Source organism: Falco peregrinus, chromosome 5, assembly GCF_023634155.1.
Source record: "Falco peregrinus isolate bFalPer1 chromosome 5, bFalPer1.pri, whole genome shotgun sequence".
In the NCBI taxonomy this organism is placed as follows: domain Eukaryota; kingdom Metazoa; phylum Chordata; class Aves; order Falconiformes; family Falconidae; genus Falco; species Falco peregrinus.
The window spans coordinates 97,863,133-97,886,211 of NC_073725.1; the positions used below are offsets into that span (position 1 = coordinate 97,863,133).

Here is a 23,079-nt window from a genome sequence, read left to right on the forward strand (position 1 = left end):
TTTTATCAGAGGTAAAAATAATCTGAAAGATGTTTTAAAGTACCTGCTTTAATCAATGTTGCTGACTAACACACATTGGAATGATTTGCTGAGGAAGTGAAGCTTTCTCCATTCTTGGGAGTCTTTAAATCAATTGGATGGCTTCCTAAAAGATGGTCCTTTAGTTCAAGTCTGGGTTAGTGGGCTTGATAGGCAGATTGTTGGGTAAAGTTCTTTGGTCTTTTGTGATGTAAGGAATCAGATTATATGGTCATACTGGTTTCTTCTGGCCTTCAAATCTGTGAAGTAATAATTGGGGACGCTGCCAAACCAAACCCAGGGTGAATACTCATAATGAAGACTGTGTACTGAGGAACTAGTTTATGTTTAAGCATATAGTGTTACAGTGTATTCTTTCTGCTAAAGAAAAATAAACACATTCTCTTTTTTTTCAGTGTTTAGAAATGTGTGAAGTATGTTTACCTCACAAACCTCTGAAGTAGGTTTTGTATATTGCATGTGGTTAAGTATTTCCAAAGGGCTGTGAATGTATTATAAAAGCAAGGGTTGTGTATTTGTCACTCAAAATAGCCCCTTTTGAATGAGTTACTTCATCTCCTACTCTTCCTAAACTGGAGAAGAGACCTTTTCTCCTCTGGGCGCTGGGAGAAAGAAATCTGCCATACTGCTAAACTCACATTTTCCATAAAGATTTTTTTTTTTTTTTTTAAATGAGCTTGATAGCTTTGCATTCCCTGGTTTTGGGTTTCCCATACCTGTCTCCATTACCAGAACTTGCTTGACCCCACATGTGTGTGGACCATGGGCCAGTTATGTATATATGTAAGCATGTGGGAATCTGTTGGAGAGAGAATTCTCAAGGCTTTATGCAAAACTTTGGATGTTACAGGCTGCAGATGGATGCAGGCATAACATATGTATCAAACATTCTATGCCCTAATATACTGTTGTGAAGTTTAGTTTGATTATTCCTTGAAGAGTCGGTTTGTTTGCCTTGCATGTTGAAAATACTGCCAAAGTTGTTCATCTCAACAAGAGCAAACATAAGGGACTTGATAAGGCTTTTAATAGAACAGTAGGGAAAAATAATCTATGTACGGGTTACCAAATAAAGGCAGACATTAAATGCAAACATCTGCTAGTGCAAACAAAAGCCAGGAAATTCAGCTGGGAGGGGGAGAGACTGAATCTGGATTCATTCCGAAATTGCATTGGAGTAGCTGAGAGGAGAATCTTGCCTGAAATTCCCACAGCATTTGTAATTTAGCTACAGTTCCTAGACTTGGACATTTGGGAGTTGATGGCAGGATGTTTTCACTGACATGCTCTTGGCTGAGGATTTCCCTTCCCAATGTTCTGCTGCAAGTCAAGTGTGTTAACTCTGTAGGCTCTTGAGAAGACTGTGTTACCTGATCTGCTGGGGAAGGGGGTGATGGAAGAAACCATTTATTTGCAGCAGAACTGAGCCTGTTTATATGCAGCTTCCTCAGTAACTTGCAGGGAGAGCCTCTGAGCCTTGCTATTGTGCCAGGTAAAAGGAGGACCTGAGCTGCAGTCAGCTCTGCTTTGGTCTGTGACTGCAGGTTTCCCACAAACCCCTGTGCAGGCACAAGCCCAGCCCTTACTCTGGGGCCTGTCTGCCACTGCTTCATCTTCCTGCACATGGGTAAAATGCATCCTGGAGGGCTTTGGGATGTCTGCACGGGATGACAGAGGTGGATCCTTGTCCTCTGCCCTGACTCCAAGGTGGTCAGCCTGAATCAGGCAGCAGCCAGTGATGCAGGCACGCCGGCACAGGCTGTTACACAGCTGTAGAGCTCAGCAGAGAGCCTGCTAACCAGACCTCTGAAGCAAGCATGGTAAACCCAGCACACTGTGCCACATCCTCAGCTGGCTAGGAGTTAAGGAAGTTAACAGATTAAACACTTAAAAATAACTTTCGTTTCTTTCACTCTAAGTCTTTTAAGCCCCCAACCATTTAGGAACAAAGGGGATAATGACCCATGACAGTCAGCTGCGTGTTAGCAACAGTTAAAGCTGTTTGAGATGCTTTGGCCCCATGATGTTGCTCTGAATAAGCACAGATAAGGAAGTCAGAATAGGGATTTTTGGAGCAAGAGTGTGAAATAGGATTAGCTGATTCACAGGGGATGCAGTGACACTCTGCAGTGTATTTACTGGGGAAAACGAAATCAATAGGACTGCTCTGCTGCCAAACTGAGCATAAAAGTCTCTTGAAGAAAATCAATCTTCTTTACAGGCTCATTAATGTGAAGATCAATTCACATTAAACTGTAATTAAACAGAGAGGGCTAATAGGAGAAGGGTAAGTGATCTACTGTGCCACAGGCAAAATATATCATGTAAAATTTGAAAACTAAATACGTGGAGAATTGGAAGTTGGGAGTGGCAGGGAACATGCTAGGTCAGCTTGAAAGGGCTGGTGAGCTCAGATGCCAATTGGGGCAGCGTGGCCCTCATGGAAGGGAAGGTACTCTGTGGTATTCTGTCTGGGTGTCAGGGGTAAGACAGGTCAAAGACTGCAGACAGCATTTCTGCATCAAAAGTAAAGTTTCAATTTGAGTTGCATGATTTCTTGGAGAGCTTTTCCTCTTAAGTTGGGGATTTCATTATAACTTTGGTTAAATTAGTCATGTTGTTAAAGTGACCCTTGTTTCTTGTCTGACTTTGGCTTTAGTTTTCATTGTATCTCATTAGACTTTTTTACGGGATTAGAGTTGACTGGTCTGGGAGATCCCCAGTGTGGCAGAATTGGGATCATACTATTGATCCCTCCTCCTGGTGCTTTGCCTCATGCGTTCTTAGTGAAGGCTTGGGAAAGCAACTGTTGTTTTAGTGCTGTTTGCACTGCTTCGCTGGTGCTGTGAAATGGTGTTTGCAGAGACTTTCTAAAGACCCACGTGGTCCATTAGATTCTTTGAGCTGCTGTTTCGCTTTCATCTGAGACAAACGTGTTTTGCGATGTTAGCTGAAACAATGCTAGCAGTTGCTGTACTCTGCTGATCCAAGTGTGATCTAGCAAATACACCTTTGTTTCTGCAAGCTTTTCCCAGGAACTGAAATGTTGATGTTGAGATGTATGACTCCAGTTCATCTTTGCTTTTGAAGTTAAGATGCTGAAGACTTGGCAGAGTGTCAAGAGAAATGCAGCTTAAGTTCCTGCCCACGGCAGCTTCTCTGGGTGACCCCAGTTAAGAGGAAGGAGCTCAAAACTGCTGCATTGGTGCTGCTCATGGAGCAAGAGCTGAAGCCTGAGGCGGACTCGACTTGAGATGTGAGCTCACTTCATGTTCCTGACGAGGCCAGAGTATAAACCTCTGTGTAGCTGGAGTTGATAGTTGGGAAGTTTGGGCTTAAATGAAGAATTGAGGTTTGAGCTAACACAATAGTATAGATGTAGCCTTGGAGGCCATTTGTGGCCTGGGATCCTGCTGTGCTAATTGCTGTGCAAACAAAACAACTGCCTTGACCCCCCAAGAGGCTTAGTCTGCAAGTCATCTTTGCTGGAGTTAAAAAAGCATGATCTAACAATTAGAAATAAGGAGAATACTCTGTTAATTCCATCTGGGTCACAGCAAGCGGTTTTGTACTCATAAGCACAAAATCCAGATGACTCAGATGCAGCCGTGTGCAGGGTCCAGTTGAAGTCAGCAGGCTCTGCTTGTGTGCAGGACGTGTCTTGCGCAGCTCAGAAAACTGCACTGCCTGCCATGCTGTGTAATTCGAAAGAAAACTTTCTCCGGTAAGTAAGGCAAAATGGTATATGCAGATGTAGGCCCATCAGTGGGAGCAGATTCACCCCAGCTCCTGCTTGCATCAGTTCCTATATGGTGTAATGTCTACGGAGAGCAATTCTCCAGTGTTTACTCAAGCAATTCCCCTCAGCAGCTGGAGAGCGAGTTGCTCTCTGAGGATTTGGTCCATGCTACAGGCTACACTACCCAGCTTCTGGTTTTGGATGTGAATATATTGATGTAGAAAGGTGAACAGAAGGAATACTGGCAGTCAGGCTGTTCAGTATGCAAGCAGCATGCAAGTAACGTACAGGCATAATATTCTGAAACCCACCTCTCCTGTTTGTTTTGCTCAGATTTCATAGTAAGGCTCTGGTGTGCAGAGTCTGCTAGTTTTTGAGGCCAAAGGCTGCAAGAGCCTTTCCCAGTGGAGGAAATTCTCATTAATCATGTGCTCCCAAGCACCAGAAGAGGTGCTGTTTTGACTTCTCTTTTGGGCCGTTGGAACTGTTGTAATCATTTGCATGTCCTCAAGCTTTCAGATACAATGTGAGCGCATGGAAATGGCAAAGGATCTGAGGCTATTCCAGGGAAATGAGTAATCATTTCTTCTAGAAAAGCAACAGCAGTAAAGCCTGTAGTCATCAGAATCAACTAAAGAGCATTGGAAAGCATTCTGGGCATGTATAGAGCAGTGTAAAAATTGGCCAGAGGAAAAAAGATAGTGAAAGTTGGTGGCAGCTCATGGAATACCGTTTACCCTTTGAGGCTACTTGATTATGTATTTACTACTGAAGTTCACTGTTCTCTGCAGCTGTGGCAGCTTCTTCGGTGGGTAGAGAGTTGCTTCGAGCTGGGCTAGGTCTGCTCAGACATCGTTGCGCTGCTTAGCAGGCCATGCTAGGTTAGTGTTTGTTCTGGAGGAAGGAGAGGACACAAGTGGTCTTGCGGGACAAAGCACAAGATTAGGAGTTGGAATGGTGGAACCGTGTCTGTCTTTTTTGTGTGTGTCCCACATACTTATCACGCTCCAAGACCAAGTTAAATTCTTGTTTGGGGAAGAGCAGGTATTGCCCCAGGGCAGATGTACCTCGTGCAGGTAAAGCATCTTCTGGTGGGTTGTTCGAGGGCAGGTGCGTGTCATGTACAATGCACAAGATGGTTTCCAGGTTCTGTCCCTCTGCAGACCAAGTCTAGATTTGTTGTTAGGGTCATTTGCAAACACGATCTTTTGTTAAGGTCAATATGAAAAATAGCCTCATATTTGAGCTTTAGAATAGTCCAAACTTGCTGCTATTAATATCTATGGTAGATTGACTGTCTCATTTAATGGCATATGGCAAATAAAGCACCTATCTACAAAAGCAATTACTGTGTTGGTCTTCACAGGCTGAGCAGATTTCAAACATAAATAACTTGCTGAGTGTAAAGTTTTTTTTAACATACTGGAGTTTCCTGCCTAAAAACTGCTAGTAATGGCAATTTAGGTTGTTCAGGGGTGAGTAAAGCTGAGTTGCAGCTGCAATAAAAGCAAGTTAAATAATTTATCTTTTTTTGTCTACCTGTTTTTCTCTCTGAAAGCTTGGCTGATTCAGTTTTGTAACTAAATCACACAAAATCGGGGAACTATCAGAATGTGTTTGTGTTTTTTCTGTGCTTTCCTCCCTCCTGAGATTGCCCCGTTAGTGCTCATTACTGGTCATCAGTTTATCCTGGTTGTTAGACTGGTGGTGCTTGCTCAGAGCATCAAATAGATGCCTAGTGAGGAGCAAGAACAGGAGTCGGGGTAGAATTGTAATTTTAATTTTTATTTTTTGCGAAGCGTGGTGCCATAAAGCACTTTCAGAATCTTTCCATTTTGTTTACTTTCAAGCATCCTGGAAGTCTGGGGAACAGGCAGTGTCTTTTAGTTCCTCTAACAAGGCTAAAACTGTTTCAGCAGAGGTGTTAAAAAATGAATCCTGCCCATGTGGTTCAAAGCCCAGAGAGTAAAACATCAGTTTTGCCATTTACCTTCTGCTCTGTACGGTGCTTAGCGCTTCCATCATTGCTTCCACTGGCACCATTAGGAATAGTGTGTAATTCAGGGTGAAGAAACACTAGTGTAAACTGTGTTCACTAAAATGTGATCCTGCCATGTCTAGGTTGGAAAAGTTTAGCAAATAATCTCTAGAAAGCTTATTTTTAACGGAATAAAAGCTGGCTATGTGCTGGATTTTTTGTTACTTTTTACCCATGTTGAATTCCCCAATTAATTGCAGAGGTGAGCAAGAGAGATCACATCAAATGTTAGGAGCTTACTCTTGCAAAAACAGCCCTTCTGGGGTATGCGGGGTGGAAAATCTGATTGCTGCTTGAGGTAGATGAGAAAGTGATCGGTCATACCTTTAGATGAAGTGATCACTTAAGAAGCCACCCTCCCTTCCAAGTGTGTGCATAACTCTTGCTTGTTAACAGGAATTCCATGTGAATATTGATTGGGGATAAGTGGTTAGGTGAGTACATGTTCTGGCTGTCAAACCATTTAATGTTCAATTGCACATCAGGGAAAATAGCAACAGCAGCTGGAAAATGAAACAGGAGTGCAGGGGCGTACAAGTGAAAAGACAACTGTTTTAGTGGTCAGATCTGAACAGAGAAAAATAAGTTGGGGGGGAGGGGAAGAATTAAGAGTTGATGGCAAAAGAAAAAAAGTCTATAAATGGCTGATTGTTTTTAGACTTAAAATGTTTTTCCTGTCCAGTCCATAATGGAAGGAGTTGCCGAGCAGAGGGGTGATTAGTGTAAACAACCAGGGAACGGGATTGGACTTTCTGTAATTCTTCAGGTGCCCTGGAAAAGGAACACCTTTTGGTAGTCTTACTGAAGGTTTTGTTCCTCCCCCCCCCCCCCCCCCCCCCCCCCCCCCCCCCCCCCCCGCAGTTTATGCTTTTGAGGCAGCTGTCATCTTTTTCAAAATAAGAGGAGTTTAATAACTAAATTATCTTATTAAAGAAGCTTGAAGAACCTATTGGCTGAGTGGTGGTAAAGGCTTACTGCTGATTTTACAAGATCTGCTCTAGGGAAGCCTGAACAGGTAGTGTTTTACACCAGCCTGGCTTAGCACAATAGCAGTTCTACTTCAGAGCTCAAACTTTCTATTCCCTGGACCTTTTGACACCTTGTTCTGCAGTTTCCTGAAGCCATCCTTCCTACTTGGCGTGCTTTGTTAATAACAGGGTGCCTAGACTTGTTAAGAGCTGTTTCCTTTGCTAACTTGACCACGGCTTTTCCACATAGGAGCCATTCTTTCTTGCAGGCTGAACAGTCTCAGCAGAGCAGAGCTCACAGTGAAGCCTGCCCCAGAGGCTATCCCTGTTCTGGTGACCTTGCTGACAAGACAGATAAGCCCTTTCAACAGAGCACAAGTGTGTGTCATGTTGGAACAGACTAACCAGCCAGCCTATCTACATCTCTAAAGTGTTAACAGAAGTTCTACTGGCCAGTCAAAAATGTTTCTCTAACTGCTGCCTTCTTCAAGGAGCAAGTCTTTTAGAGACTTCTGCTACAAGTTCCATGAGACTTTGAGAGTCTGGAGAGTAGGTATACTCAAGTGCGTTGTCCTTTATTTACCTGCCTTAGCATCAGGGTCACAGAGCTCTTGTGTAGTTAAATCCACCTGTTTTCATTGTGCTCCTGTCAAAGGTGGGAAAAGCCCCTGTGTCACATCATGGCTTTCAGGCATAAGCAATGCATGCTATCAAGAAGTCTGCTTGCAATTACAGTTTGGATTAATCTTATAGCATCATGGGCAGAGCCATTACATTTGGTTTGCACTTAAATTGCTGCTCCACTTATGTATTTTCTCCTCCTCACTCCTGCAGAGAGACAAAAGCAAAACAAAGCCATCCACAAAACACATGCACTCACTAGGCTGTGGTGGAGCTTCTTTACTTTGATCATTTATTACACAAAGAGAAACTAAAATCAGCATCAGGGTTTAAGGATAAAAGTGCCTGCATGCCCTGTGATCCTGGACCCTATTGGCTTTCAAATGAAAATGCTGCCCTTGTTGATTAGAAGCACAAAACTTCCCTGCAATGAAAATGAAAAGAGGCTGCTGTCTCTGCTTGCAAGTGGGACAGGATAGTTGCCCCAGCCTCTGCTCTTGGGCTAGTTAAATTGATATCTGGCTGGGTCTGATTCTTGGTTTCTGTTCTTCCTTGTCACAAACCTGACTCATCTGAGGCCAGTGATAAGGGTGTGGGGGGCGAGGCAGCAGCCCTGACGTGGAGTGGCTCCTTGTGCTGGGTCCTGTGGAGAGCAGGAACTTACCAGAGCAGCAGACTGGTGCGGGTGAAGCTGAGCCCCTTTCTTAGCTTCGAGGACTGGCTTACGCGCTTAATTTATGATAGAAAATTGAGTTTGGCTGGCATGTATCAGCAGCAGAAGGAAGCCCTTGAGGTAAAAGTGCAAGAGGGAAAGCCAGTGGCAGAGCAAGAGAGTAGTGGACCAAAGACATAAGATACAGAACATAGCAACACTGACCTGACTGTCATCTGCCAGCAACTGAATGACTCCTTTCAAGTACTGATGTAGCCCTTCCTTCAAAGACGCTCTGCTGAGCCCTACGACCCCATTCAGAGAGCTGGTGCAGAGCCATGTGGTTTCCTGCGTTCTTGTATGAAAACTGCCATTTTACCTTATATGACTCTCTCCTTTCTATTCCCATAGGACAATTCTGCTCCTTCTTAGCAGAGTTCAGCACTCAGCAGGGCCTCTCCTCTCCTGTGCAGCCTTTCTCAGTGCTTGCTCCAGACTGAGGTCAGGGAATGTGAGAAGATGGAGAGTGACAAGAGCAGTGGTTTGGACTGAGAACTGGAGAAGAAGGGGCTGAAAGACTAGCACAGCTATGAGTGTTCACAAAGTGGCTGTTTCAAAATGGCATGGGTTATGTTCAGTGACTTAAAGGTCTTCTCCCCCCCTTGTGCCAGAGAAGCGGTCAAACTGCGTTACAAGTTGGACAGTCCCTGCTGAAGATACCTGGCCCCAACCCTAGCAGGTGCATCATCCCATTGAGGGATGCACACTGTGACTGAAGATAATCGTGGAGATATCTTGAGGTAGAGCTGCATGCAGGGAGATGAGATTGTGCTCTGGTGTTGAGTTCATAAAAGGTCAGGAAAGCTCCTTACAGAGAAGCTGTGACAGACAATGAAAGGTGCTTTGCATAGCCTTCTTAATGGATCTGTGCTCTTTGTGAATACATCATCTGAAAGGCCTCTGCAGAGCACATTCTTCATGAAACATCCAGTGTAACCAGAAGAGAGCAGAAACTCTGGTCCTCTTGGAACCACCCTGTTGCTGATGAGGGGACTGTGGCCATAACAGAGGCTGGCTTGTCTTCATGAATCTTAATTTGCTTTGATGTCATAACAGGTTGTGTAATCTGCTGAAGAGATAAGACAGCCTCTGTTTTAAAGATGACTAACTTCTAATCTTGCCTGTCCCACACATTTTGCTCTGTTAATGGAATGACTGCCAAAGGCCTAGGAAGTTGCGTATTGCAAAAAATATCCAAAATCATATGGTGGCAAGTCAAAAAAGCCTAGTGAGAATAAATGCTGATCAAAGTCAGGGAGAAAGCTTTTAAAAATCACATCGCTTACCTCAGTGGATCTAACACACAGCATAAGGTCATCTAACAAGTCAGAAAGTTTACGTAAACATTGCTAGTGCAAATATCCTCAGAGAATATGTATCTCACTAGATGTGGTGGTTTTGGTTACATTAGAAAAAAGGCTTTGCTTTTTGCAGTTTATACTGAACCCAACAAAAGCCCTTAATGAATGTTCATCAGATCCAGGCCCTTGCTTATGTCCAGCTGCTAGGAAAGTCAGCTTCCAAAGAGCACGCTTGAGCTCTGCCTAACTCTTATCCATGTGTCTGCCTTATGAAAGAGCTTTGAGGGTGTGCCTGGCAAGAGGATAACATCTGCCCATGATTAGGTACCCAGGGCCTGAGGATGCTCTCAGGCCACACTTGGCCTGCACCGGGGTCAGTGGTTGCAGTCCATCAACGTGAGAGGCAGATGAGTTGGGTCCTGTGGGTGGCCACTGCATAGTCTTTAATAGATAGTGAAAACATAGCCCTTGAGTCTCTCTGGTCTCACATGAATAGCCCTTTTGACTGCAGTGGAACTATTTGTGCAATAATTTGCTTGTGGGAATAAGGAGTTCGTAACACAGCCCTTTGCAGTGTCGTTGACTTGACTTGCAGGTGGCTGCAGTTCCCAGGTCCAAAGGGGATGAATTAGCAGATCTCAGCTCCCAGACTGCTTTCTGACTCTAAACATCCATGACCTTGAACAGAGATGCAGTCACTTCTCCATGAAAGGTTGCATTTTTTCCCACCCCCTCCTCCTTAAAGGGGGGAAAAAAAAAGAAAGAAAAAAAGTAAAACTATTGGGTTTTGAACCTCTTGTCTGTCCCAGCTTGCGTATAGCTGTGGTTTGCTTCATGCTTGTCCAGCCTAAACCACCAACGCAGGGCAAGAACATGACCTGATGAATGAAAGCCCCCTGAAATATATCTGTTTTGAAGCTAATGTACAGCAGATGGAGAGATGTCTTTGGACTTTCTGCCATAGTTTGATACAGTTGGAATAGCTCTGTCAGTCTGTTCTTGCTTTACACTTCTATATGATGTTTTAAAGTGAAAAAAGTGTAAAATAGTCACAGATTTTGTTTGCTGCATCTTAGAAAGATCTTTTTCTGAAGGAGTACTAGGGAGAGGGTAGATCCTGACATACAGCCTCAGGCACAGCATGTAAACCTTTCAGAGAAAGTTAGGATACCTGTAAAAATTACGCAAGGGGATTTTTTTGGTGGTATGTTGGGTAGTTTGGTTTTGGGTTTTGGGTGTGGGGGGTTTTTGTGTTGGGGGGGGGGGTTTGGGTGGGTGTGTTTTTTTTTTTTTTTTTTTTTTTTGTGGCTGACCCTAAAATGCAGTGGCTGGTTGGCCTGCCACTGCTCTGCTCTTGTTGTGTGTGCAGCCAGCACCTGAACAAACAGAGCTGTATCTGCAGCAGCCTGGGAATCCGCCAGGATTCCTCAGGGAAGGAGTGATTCAGAGCATCTGAGAAAAGTGGGGGCTGCTTGCATGCATCCTTGCTTCCTGCCCGGACAATAACCCATGCAGCCTTACTCTGAACTGACAGCAGAGCTGTTCCTGTAAGCAAATAAGTGCATGTTGTGTTGGATAAAAATGTACATTCTTGTAATGGTACAAAAGTTTGCACCTCATGGATTATCCTGGCAAGGCTGACATGACAGTGCAAAGTGTCCTACAGCTAGCGAGGCTTTCCTGGAGCAATTGGGAAGCATGAGGACTTGTTAACTTTGGGCAGTTCAGTTTTTTCAGGGAAGGTCTCATGTGAAGAACTAGAGGATGATTTGCCACAGATTTCCAGCATGTCACCTGCATGTTTGCTTCATCTGCTGGTGCAGAGAGAGCTTCACTGCTCTGAAGCAGATCTTTCACAACTTACAGTACAGAACAGGAATTTTTCTGTAAAAAAAGTCTTTGGAAGCAAAAAAGAAATTTACAAGTAAAATGTTAAGAACGTGTAAGAAGTTCTGCATTTGAAAACTGTATGAACTTTGAGTAGAAGCTGATGTCCAGGTCCCAGTGACATTGTCAGTTTTCCTTCTTCCCATATGCTAATAAGAATTGCTTGGGACAGACCTTCAGTTATTGATTGTAATAAGGTGACCAGAAAAACCAGAAACATTTCTGTTGTTGCTGTTGTAAACACGAATGCGTCTTCCAGGTTGTCGGTTTCTCTTCATCCATGTTGGGAAAATTGCTCGGGCATTGCATTTGGCTCTGAAACTGTGATTTTATTTTATTTTATTTTTTGTGTGGGTGATGGGCTAAAGTCAGATGGCAGATCATCTAAGGTGAGGGTTTAGGAAACCATGTCTTGAATCTTCTTTAGTGTTTCCAGGAGGATCAATATTAGATCTCCTCTGAGTTGAGAAGGTGGAGGAGGGCAGGTAATTCCAGGCATGGGTTAGTCACAGTGTATATGATCCATCTCCTGTTACGGTGCCTTTGATCTCGCTCTCTTTGCATGGCCTGTCTCTGACACCAAACCTTGCCTGTCCTTCAGTAGCAAACCCCGTAATTCTTTCTGGCTCCAGCGCTTAGTTTTTTCAATACTTTCCCAGTATGGAAATATTAACCAAACCCTGAACTTCTTAATCTCTCTGTTTCTGGTCTTGTGATCTCCCTTGTATGCTAATTTTGAAAAATGTGCTGGCATATTAATAGAAACCTACCCGAGGTGCAGAGCCTCTCTTTTGAAGCTTGATTTTATTTTTGATGCCTATAACAGGTGTTGGTTTAATAGGTTTGCTGTACTACGGCTTGTCTTTTTTTTTTTTTTTTTTTTTCTTCAGCCCAGCCAGATCTGTAAGCTGATACCACATGAAGGCCAAGCATGTGACTTCTCCCTGCCTTTAGCCTCACTTCACACCAAACATTTGCTCTGCAGACTCCCAGCAGCCAAGGCAGCCTTAATTCAAGCTTTGTCTAAACCAGGAGGTTTTGTGCTGATTGTATTTAAATCGGTCCCACCAAAGCCCCTCGTAGGTTCCCATCTGAGGGGCTGCTTGCTTTGATTTTCCGCTGTCAGCTTTCTAACGGGCAGCTGCTGAGGGGAAGTGAATGTGGCTCGAGCAACAAAGGAGCATGTTTGTGCTGCTCTCTGCATCGATTTCACACAAGGAGTTTGAAGCCACGGTCTAAATTAAACTCATTAGTGTTCTCCAAAGGACAGACTTGCTGCAAAGAGGAAGGTGAATTCTTCTCCTATTAGGTTTGGTGGAAAATGTTTCACAGCCTGTTTATCAAATACTCGCAAAGATGTTTCAAACGAGGAAACCCACCGGGATTAAAGTGTAACTTTACCTCTAAAATACAAGCCGAGATTCCTGGAAATGCTGCAAGCTTTTGACTTTGTGCCACCTGTTGTTTCCCTGCCACCCCCTTCGGCTCCCTCCTCACTTAGAGCAAACCCAAACACGCTTCGGCTTCGCTGGAATGTTCTGCTTGTTTTTCTGTCTTGCAGCAGCCCAGAGGAGCACAGAGCATGCGTTTGCTTCCTGACGTGGTCCTGATGGGCTTGGTTCAGCAAAGAGCTGGCAGAGGTTAATCCAAATCTCCTGTAGTCCCGAGGGGTCTATTCAAGAGCAGTGCAAAGTGCAAGGGCTAAGAGGCTGCGCTACCTCAGGGTGTCGAACTGGGGTGCGGGTGGGTTAAGCAGCGATGGCTGGAGGGTTCCTTCCCCCAGCTCTCCTCTCACTGTTTGAGGCTGTAGCTGGTGCTGACCTGAGGGCAAAGCAGTTCCTGAACAAGTGCCATATGTATGCAGCTCAGAGTGTGAAAGCAATCTCTTGCTGACTTGGAGTTACCTTAGTTTGGCACCAAGATGTTACAGTTCAAGATCTGCATTAGCTGCAAATGAGGTGTCTCTGGGAATGAGGTTGGGTATGAACTGGGAAATGCAGCTGGTTTAGCCAGATCCTCCCATATTCACAAGCAAACCCAAATGGGCTTGGATGGTCTCCTTAGTGCCTCTGATTTCTTTTTCCCTTGAGCTGCTTTCACTCCAAATTCTTAGCGGTGCAGGCAGTCCTGCATCATCCTAGTCCGTTCCCATACACATTGGTAAAGCAGAGGCAGAGAGGGGTTAAGAAACTTGCCCAAGGCAGATGAGTCAGTGCCAGAGCTGGGAATAGAAACTGGGAGACTTGGCTCCCGCTCCAGGCTCTAATTGCACAATCTCACACCGAAGCCCTGTCATCATACAGTCTTGAGGTAACACTGGCTGAAGTGAGACAGGGAAAGCTGTTTCTAGGCTGTGATACCTAAGGAGTGGGGAGAGGAAAAGACACCTGAAGTCAAATTGGTTGTGGAAGCACCACTAATTTGTGCTTTAAAGCCTGGTTTCGGCAATTGGTACTAAAATCTGATCTGTCACCTTTGAAGCCAACGAAGCTTAAACTAAGGAGCTAGTTGGGAAAAATCCAGCCTTTTTCCAGTCACTGCTAAAGGGGAGAGGCAAAGTCACTGGGCTTTTTTTTTCTTTTTCTTTCTTTTTTTCTATAAAACACTCTTACGATAAGAGACTGGGAAGGAAGGCAGGCGAGCCGAAAGGATCGAAATAATAGCAGGAACGGTTAAATCACATTTCAGCTTTTACTGAAAGAATGAAAAATAAAATGTAAGCAAGCTAGTAAAAGGTTTGGACGATGTTGCGTTCATATTGCATGCTGTGTATAGGAAAAGTCAGCGGGGCTGGTTTTGTTTGAAGTGCAGTGCTTTGAGAGGGTGCAGCGCTTTGCTGCGAACTGTCTGACATTCCCCAGCTGGGACTGGCGCTGGGGATGGTGTTTAGAGCTGAGAGTTACATTTGGAGTCAGCCCATGTTTGAAGGAGATGGAGAGAGGGAGAGAAACGAGCCTGTTTTTTTCCTGTGTGAAATAATGCATCCATCTAATCTGCCAGCTGTAGCACATGAAAAGCAAGAGGCAAATGGACAGAAGTCACCTGGAAACTGCGAACATGGCTCAAATGAAATAGTTCTTCCTTGTCCTTTTCTTCCCTTCTTAAAGCCTGTCTTCTGGGATGGGATATCTGGCAGGCAGGCAGATTGGATGTATGTTGAGCAATTAAAGCACAGAAATATTAATACTAAAAAAAAAATCCCCACATTGGCTTCTGAAGAGCACTTCATGTCCAAACCCACTCAGTGCTCTCAGTCCCTTGCAGACTTAGTTGCCTTGCCCTGGGATTGTTAGGTAATTTATAGATTCTCCACAATCATTTGTACAAGCCTTCATTTCCTGTTAATTCACAGCCAGATTCATCTCAGCATCACAGCCTAGATGAGATCAGAGATGAACTCGGAGCCCCTGCTTCAGGAGAGCTCCAGAAAGCGTGCTTGGGCTTTGCTTTCACTTACGTCTGTGTTGAGGTACTTTCCTGAATTTCCACTATAGCATAATTCACTGGACCTCTGTTCTACTGTGTACGCAGATGTGAAAATTATTTATTCCTAGCTGTAAAAGAATCTTGGTCATTTGGATAGTAGCTGTATCATTGTCTCTTAGACAGTTTGTGGTTGTAGAGACTTGTGTGCCTGTAACACATGGAATAACCACTTTGGGGACATAAGTTATGACTTTCCTTTGATTTTCTTGACACCGTTCAACATTGTATTATCAGCATGCTGCTACAGTAGTGTAAAATTTGTCTGTTAATGTTTTGTGGGCCTGCACCAAAATTAAGTAGCGTTTAAACTCTTAAGCCCGAGCAGTATTTCTGCGAATGCTTCCCCAGTATAAGCGAGGGTCATGTGCTGGCTGTTTAAAGGGTGAGCATCCAGAAAGGGTATTGTTCTGGAGATGGAGTTTTTACCCTCTTCCTATTACAGACACCAGCAAATGTGGTGGTGAAACAATCTGGGTTTAATAATAGGGAGGGTAAAGGAGCGGATCACAGTGCAGGGAGCAGGTCCCTTGCCGTGTGCTATTTCTTTTGGGAGGAGACTTTTCTTTGCAAGGGGGGTGTCTGAACCCCTGGGAGAGCCTGAAATGGGGGTGAAGCTGGAGAAGATGGGCTCCTAGACACTCATCAGCTTCAGTGCCTGGAAGGCTGTGGTTGGCTCATCTGTTAGTTTTTTGTTTCAAAGGAAAGAGAGCTGGGATGTCCTGGTTTGCATTCAAGAGTGCTTTCACTGACTGCTGTATCCTCGTTTGGTTACTCAGTAGGTAGCAGGCTGGATTAAGGCACAGTACTTGTCTGAAGCCTCCCTACTATCTCTTATTATTCAGCAAGTTCTCAAGTGTCTGGTGAGCGTCTCTGTTTGGAGTGCCTCACAGCCTTGCCAGTAATATCAGTGACTGGTCTAAATTCACATCAGGCATGTGCTCTACTTGTGACTAATGCACCATGTATTTTTTTAATTGATTACTGTTCTCTCGACTGATTCAGGCCAGGAAGGAGTCAGAGGAAAGGACTCAAGGGGGGATTTTTAGTTAGACCTTGTTGAGTACAGATGAGGAGTAGAGTATTTAACTGTTTGATGGCTGTGGAAAACCTGAGGAGAGTTTGTATTACCTTCTCTAAAGAAAAATATTAGATTGACTCCTTCAGGCTGGTACTGGTAAGGCAACAAACACAGGTGATGGTTACAGGGCCTGATCCTGCGGTCGATGCTTGGGCAGAGCACTGGCGCTACAGAGTTGTCCTAATTGCACAGTAGGGCAAAGGTAGGAAAAGATGAGGAAACGTTTGCAATAACATTTGCAACCCTCCTACACAGTTTCTGTGCATTACAGATCAGCGTAATGTAGTCCGAATTTGGGAGTTTTCAGAAGAACCCTCAGGAATTAAGGAAACGTTGTTTTGTAACTTTTGCTGAGATTATATTTACTTACCTGTTTTCTGCTCTGAAAATCCCATTCTCTGTGTGAAACATTGGCAGGTTGCTTAAACCATTGATAAGTACTCCTTGCCTGCGGGATTAAAATCCAGCCCTGCAGTCTTTGCATGTAATAAATCCATTCTGGAGGTGCAGGTTTGTAGGCGACTGAGCCCAAATCACTGGAAGAAAAGCTGATGAATGGAATAAATAGTTCTACAGAAGGGAGAAGTCTTATACCATATTAGAAAAGTGTCTGGAAGCTTGCAAATACCTGTGAGCTAGTCTCTCTAGCCATAGAAACAGCATGGGATGAGGGAATGTCTCTCTGGTGTGGGTTTCTCCTCAGACAAGCTGTTGAAGAAGCACCATAAGCCTAGGTACGAACTCGGGGGCCAGCCCATGGGCCTGCTATGGCCTCAGTTATTCTTTCTGTTTTTCTAAGAGAACTAAGTTGTATCTGTTTCTCTTCCTGACCGTTTCAGGCATCACAACAGGATCCGCAGCATTGAAGCAAGTCAACTGAATCCCTACGTTACCCTGGAAACGTTGGACCTGAGTTTCAATGACATCACGGAAATCCGAAACGGCTGCTTTCCACAGGGACTTCACATAAAGGAGCTGTGAGTTTTTCTTGTTGGGAACAGCTTTTGTTGAGTTACCACAGCAGAGAAAAGGGCCTCAAACCTTCATTAAAAAAAGGAGGGGGAATGAACATACAAACTATGGGGTTATTTGTCAGGATCTTAAGGGCAAAGGAGAATTAGGAAGCAACATGTTATCCCTGCTGTCAGGTTATTTTTTGAGCCCTGTCTTTTTTGGTTTCTGATGTATGTGTAAAAGAATGCAGATTATTACTGATGGTGTTGCATGGGAATGTTGCAACAGAGAAAAGGTGTCCTGCATCCTTTAGGTGTGGGTGTCTTTACAGCTGGAAACCTAGAAGCCAGAAATCTGCAGCAGACCTGTGTTTCTTCCCCAGTGAGAAGTGTATATGCTGCTGTTTCTCAGGTCAGCTCATGTACCTCTAGAAGAGAGGAGGAGGGGTGACAGTTTCATCATTGAAGTGGCTACTGAATGTTAAGACCAGAAATCTCTCTTTGGTTATTTGAAGAAAACCAGGGTTAAACAAAGTAACACCCTCCCAAAAGAGATGTTTGGCTGTTCAGGGAAATCTAAAATAATCTGTGGTTTAGATACCTTTGAAGAGGCGCAGACAGATAATCTGCTTGCATTAGAGTTTGCACCTAAGTGCCTGCCCCGGTTGTAAGAGGGTATAAGAGAGTGGTGTTGTGACTGATATTTGCCTGTTGTCCTGTTGAAAACAGCCTCTGTGGCTAAGACTAAGGTCCAGGTAAGAAAGAGCCCTGGGGCAGATGCGGAGGGAAAAATGGGGAATTTATTAATAGAGTCATCCTGCGCTGGAATATTCTCCAGTTTCTGGCTTCCACTCCCGGTTGTCTTGCTGAAGTAGGAGGGTATCAAGGAGCTCTTGGGAAGTGTGCTTCACATTTGTGACATGGCTCTGGGGAAAGGCGCTGTGCTCCTTGTGCTGCCAGAAAGCCAATTGATCTGAAACCACCTTTGTAATTTCACCAGCCTGTCTGGAGACCACCTAAATGCTGATAAAAGGAGTTTGTGACAGAACTGTTCATTTCTTTGCTGTGATTTATTGCAGCTACCTGGGGAGCAACAGAATCAGCACCCTGGAGCCTGGTGCTTTTGATAGTCTGTCACGGTCCCTGCTAACACTTCGTCTGAGTAAAAACAGGATCACTCAGCTTCCTGTCAAGGCGTTCAGGCTACCCAGGCTAATACAACTGTGAGTAGAAATGTGCACCTTAATGAAGCTCAGTCACACTTTATAGAGACGAAATGTCCCTGAGGGATATACACACCGAATGTCACCCTTCCTCACCTGCTGTCTATAAAACTTCGAATGCACAGTGCAGTAGTCCTCTGCCAGCACCTAGTAGAACATGTTGGGAGAGGCTCCTTTTTGTCTTCTAACTATTGGCTTTTCAGGCCATTCTTCTGATGAGGTGGGAAGGGAGGGATGCTGCAGCAGGCGTCAGCATCTCGTGCGCTTGACAGCCTAAGACAAATCCATTCCCTTGAAAGCTGCTGGTGTCTGTTGCACAAGAGAGGTTTGGAAGATGTTTCTATTGCAAGTAACAGCGCTCAGCTACCATGTTAGTTTTTCAAGACCACACAGGCACCTTTATGTGGCAATAAAAAAAGCAATGACGGAAGGTTGTTAAATTGCATGGTGATGTTTGGGCAGAGAAAACAGCAGTCTAGATGAATTAACGCACATGTTGTTGTGTCCTGCTTGCAGTCCATATGGCAGGAGCTGCATGGGGATGCAGAGACATTTGCAGCTATAAATATGCTTTATGTGTTAGATAGTAGCACTAATTGTTTAGCTGTTCCCTTCTGCTGCTGTTGGAGAACTGGGCCCAGCCTGAGGCCCATTGCAGCCTTTCCATCAAATTTGATAGGCAAAAGGTTAACGTGTCTGTTAGCATGAAGTCCACAAAAGCTGTTGGAACTCACACCTCTAAATGGCAACCTCTTGACCGAGAGACCGATCCTTAAGCCAAGATGTGTCTAAGGAATGAGTGTGCATTTGTGCTTACACACATGGAGGATTTATAGGCAATTTGGGATTAAACAGTGTGACGCAGTAGCATATGCATCTTAAGTCTGTTGCCTCTCAGTTGGAAGTTACTGTCCATTGGCTGAGATCATGTGCAAAACTGCAATAAAGAAAAGGGTCAACTTGGTCTGTTTAGGAACACAGTTTTCACTGAAAGTTGGAGTAGTTGGTGCTCTTAAAGACAATCTTACAGCTCGTTGTTTAACCCTCTAAATAAACTTGAATGAATTGCAAGTTATACAGACTTGATTCATTGTAGAATTTGTGTACAGTTCTTCATCTGGCAAAGCATAGTTCACTAATAGCCTAGGAGGTGCACTAAGGCAAGGGTCTTCTCCAAAGTTTGCTTACTTGACTGTAATTACACTCGGGTGCAAGTTCAACGTTGTTTTTTTAGGCAGTTAAAAAGTAAGTTTAAAAGTTTCTGCGGCTTCCTCATATTTTCCAAAACAAGTTCTGATGATGTAACCTCCCCCATTTTCTTCCCCACAAACACTGAATAGGGAACTGCCCTTAGGTTAGTCTCGTATGTGTGGAACGGTATCCATTTTCAAAACCTCTCTCTTCAGCTTTAGTACATTCTGTCGATGAAGTTTTCCACTGACTTTATGGAACTGGGTTTTCACTTGGTATGTCTGGGTCTAGCAATCCATACGACTGTTTGATATAGGTGATGTTTGTATTGATATTCAGAAAAAAGGTATTCCCAAAATTTAGGAGTCCCTCCCGACCCGAGGGGGCAGGGGGGGAAGAGAAATGTAATGAACCAAGTCAGAGATCTTTGTATACACAAAATACTAAGACTGCCTTGTTATTGGAAACAACTCGTTTCACTCTTTATTAGTTTCTTATAATAGGAAAAAATGTGAAATTTGTCAGGGGAACTGAAAGCTTTCTTTTCAAACTTAGCCATAAAATTTCCTCTTGGGCTTATAGTTGTTATGGCACCTGCTTGTTTCAGAGCACATTTTTACCGGGTGATCACAAGACCTGTACAAACAATGGGTTGTAGGGGAAATAATGCTGGTGTTTAACTGTATTGGTTCAAATGGTGTCTCTGCTTGAGAGAAGATGAAGTGTGAAAATTGATGAAAAGGATAAATGGCTTAAAAGAAATGCAGAGAGAGGGGGGATGAAGAGGAATTACTACACTCTCTCTGTTATTTCTCTATAGTGAAAGTCTGTCCCCGGGTGAGTTTATTTAAGCGATCATACCCAGCTGACTTCCCTGGCTGGCTCTGGGATTGAAAGTTTCCGGTGTGGTTCTGCTGTCTCCTGGGAACCGTTGACAGAGGAGTTGTTGGCATTGCTGTCCCCATTGTATGCTGCACAGATGATTTCGTGAGAAAGGACTGGGATTTAATAAACTTGTATGGCCTTGGTGATTTCAGGGAGCTGAACCGGAATCGCATCCGCCTGATTGAAGGCCTGACATTCCAGGGACTGGACAGCTTGGAAGTCCTGAAACTACAGCGGAACAACATAAGCAAATTGACTGATGGGGCTTTCTGGGGTCTAGCCAAGATGCAAGTTCTGTAAGTTGGAAGGATGGGCTGTCTTCCCTTAAACAGCCTAGACTTCACCTGCTGTCCTGTCCTTCTCTGCATTTTGGCAAGGACTTCCATCCAAACCTGTGGGCACCTGTGCCAGCCCTTGGGCTATGTCCTGCATGCACAGAGCTCTGCTCTGCTACAGCAGCTTCTGTTTAGCTGACCCCAGTTTATTAAAGCTCATTGCTTTAGCAGGTGTTTGATTAAAAAAAAAATGTCCTGTTTTTCAGGCTGTGGCGTTATTCCTTTGAAAGCCTGACGATTTGAATGTTCAGTAAGATCTCATTTCAAATGGTCTTTAAATAAAAGGTCATCTGGCTTTTGCAAATTTGTTTTGATTGATAGATGGAAACTCTGTGTTGCAGACCTGATTAATCTGCCTCTTGGGATACCTAGAAACCAAGCTGGCCTATCGCAGTGATGTAGTCTTTCCATATGAAAGAACAAATTGAATAGTCATTGCAAAGAAATGCTTGAAACTTCCAATGTGGTTGGCTATCAAGTGTGTTTGCAAGGTCACAAGTGATCAAGGCAGCATATTGCTGGACACTGCTGTCACACAACTGAAACTCTGCAAATACGAACATGAATGTGATGCTTTAAGCCCAGTTTACTTGCAGTGGAGCGGAGCTACCTCTGCAGTCACAGTTCATGCTGGGAATTTCCTTTGTGTTGTCCTTGAATTTCTGTCCTTCACTTGCACAAGAAGTGCCAACACATGCACCTATCCACGGGTTATCTAGAAGGGTGTATAGGAATGTCTAAAATGCTAATCTTTGTTGGAAGTTCTTCAGCATTTGACCAGTGCTTCTTATCTATCAATTCCTTCTGATTTTTCTCCACAGCCACCTGGAGTATAACAGCCTGACAGAAGTAAACAGTGGCTCTCTCTATGGCCTTTCATCTCTGCACCAGCTTCACCTCAGTAACAACTCCATATCCCGCATCAACCCTGATGGCTGGAGCTTCTGTCAGAAGCTGCATGAGCTGTAAGTTGGTTTCTTTTGCAGTTGGTTGGTTAGGTTTTGATGCTAATGTAACATTGGCAGGAAAGGGGAGTAAGGATTTTTCCTAATGGCATGGCTGGCAGCTCCCGCTGTGTCAATGCCTGTAGAAGTGCAGGAACTGCAGCCTCCTGTGTGATGCCCTTGTTATTCATGATGTTATGACCTTCAGAGCACCTGACTAAAAATACGTTTGCACCAGAAACAAAGACTAGAACCCACTAAGTGCCAAAAGACCTGGAGAGTTTGTGATCTGCGGCTTGCCAAGGCTTTTTAGCTAGCTAGTTACAAGACATTCACGGCTTGCCATATAATGGCTGTACAGCCTGAAGGAAACTTTGCTTTATCCTCTGTATTTACAAAGAACAATCATGTTTTTAACCAGCAGAGATCTGGCCCTTTAAAGGCAGTTCTCCTTGTTTCTCCTGTTTACACTTTACCCTTCCTGTAGGGCTCAGTTGTTGAAAAGTAAATACATCGACTTTGCTCTCCTGAGATTTCCAGCTGTGAATACAGTCTCTTTGATAAATGAAAGAAAGCCTTGCTGCTGAGGACAGCCCCACAAGGGTGTCTTTTGGGTCTGTGGCACTGCTTAATGCTTTTTTGAAGAGACACACATGGATGCTTGCAGTATTTACAGAAGTAGCTGTCATCCCCTCGGTGGGACTGTGGAAAGATTAACTTTTTTCTTTGGAGAACTTGACACATGTGGTTAGCGGAACTGTAATTCATTCTGCTGGATGCTCGGAAATCTCTTGTTAAACGTTGTTGGGGATTCTCCTATCCACCATAAAGCAGTATGGTAAAGCAGCTTCCCGCTTTCAGAGGTCTCACTGTGGACTCAGACAAAAGGTTGGTATCTCTCTCCCCAGCTGTGAGAGCTGTGAGTCCCTAGTGTTCTGGGATGTGGATTCAGAGATAGGTGAATGTGACACATGTCATTTCTTGAAGTTAGGAACTAAAAGTGTTAGTCCAGTGACCAGTCATCATATTCTGTTGAACCAAGATCATTTGTTCAGATATGGATTATTTGGGGGGGGGGGGGCACAGAGAAATACTTTATTTTTTGTTTTGGTTAAATATTTGATTGTTTAATTAACCTGATTTTTCAAATTGCTGTGAAACTGCCTGTGCCTGAAGGGCTTCTTTGCTTGGCATAGTGCTGTAGAGAGCTACAGTTCCTTCACGTGCAGATCCTCAAGTGATACTCTACTAGGTTAAAGCAGTGTCAATGGGGAAATCTTCAAGGCAACAGATCAGAATTGACACCGTGCTCTGCCCATGGTCTGCAAGTGAATGCAGCATCAGAAAAGGGGAGTCTGCCTTCCTAAGGCATGCGCAGTTGGATCCCTGGAATCGCTGTGCAAATCACTGGCACTGTGTTAGTAGCACGGCTCCGGGAGCTTTTTGCTCTTAGGGACCCAATACCTGGTGCCTCTGTTAAAGCTTTATTTCAGCTGGGGTTCAGATGGGAAGGGTAAGCAGGGTCTGCATCTTGCAGACCTGATCTTTTAGGGAGAACTATACTTGTCTTTTCTACCTGACGCTGTCTTTGCAAACCCCCAAGGTTTAGATTGGAGGTTGCATGTCATGCTGAGTCCTTTGTCAGGTATGGACTGGGATCTCGTGCCAGCAAGTAGTGC

The 23,079-nt window shown here is 44.2% G+C and overlaps 1 protein-coding gene across 1 annotated transcript in view; it reads left to right on the forward strand.

Annotated features, from left to right (window-relative positions):
* Positions 1 to 23,079, forward strand: part of LRIG1 (leucine rich repeats and immunoglobulin like domains 1) — a 94,289-nt gene that overhangs the window by 44,036 nt on the left and 27,174 nt on the right. Inside the window, exons 4-7 of the mRNA XM_027794672.2 lie at positions 16,709 to 16,846; positions 17,902 to 18,045; positions 20,274 to 20,417; positions 21,278 to 21,421. Of these exons, the coding sequence (XP_027650473.2) occupies positions 16,709 to 16,846; positions 17,902 to 18,045; positions 20,274 to 20,417; positions 21,278 to 21,421 (570 nt within the window). The remainder of the gene's footprint in view (positions 1 to 16,708; positions 16,847 to 17,901; positions 18,046 to 20,273; positions 20,418 to 21,277; positions 21,422 to 23,079) is intronic.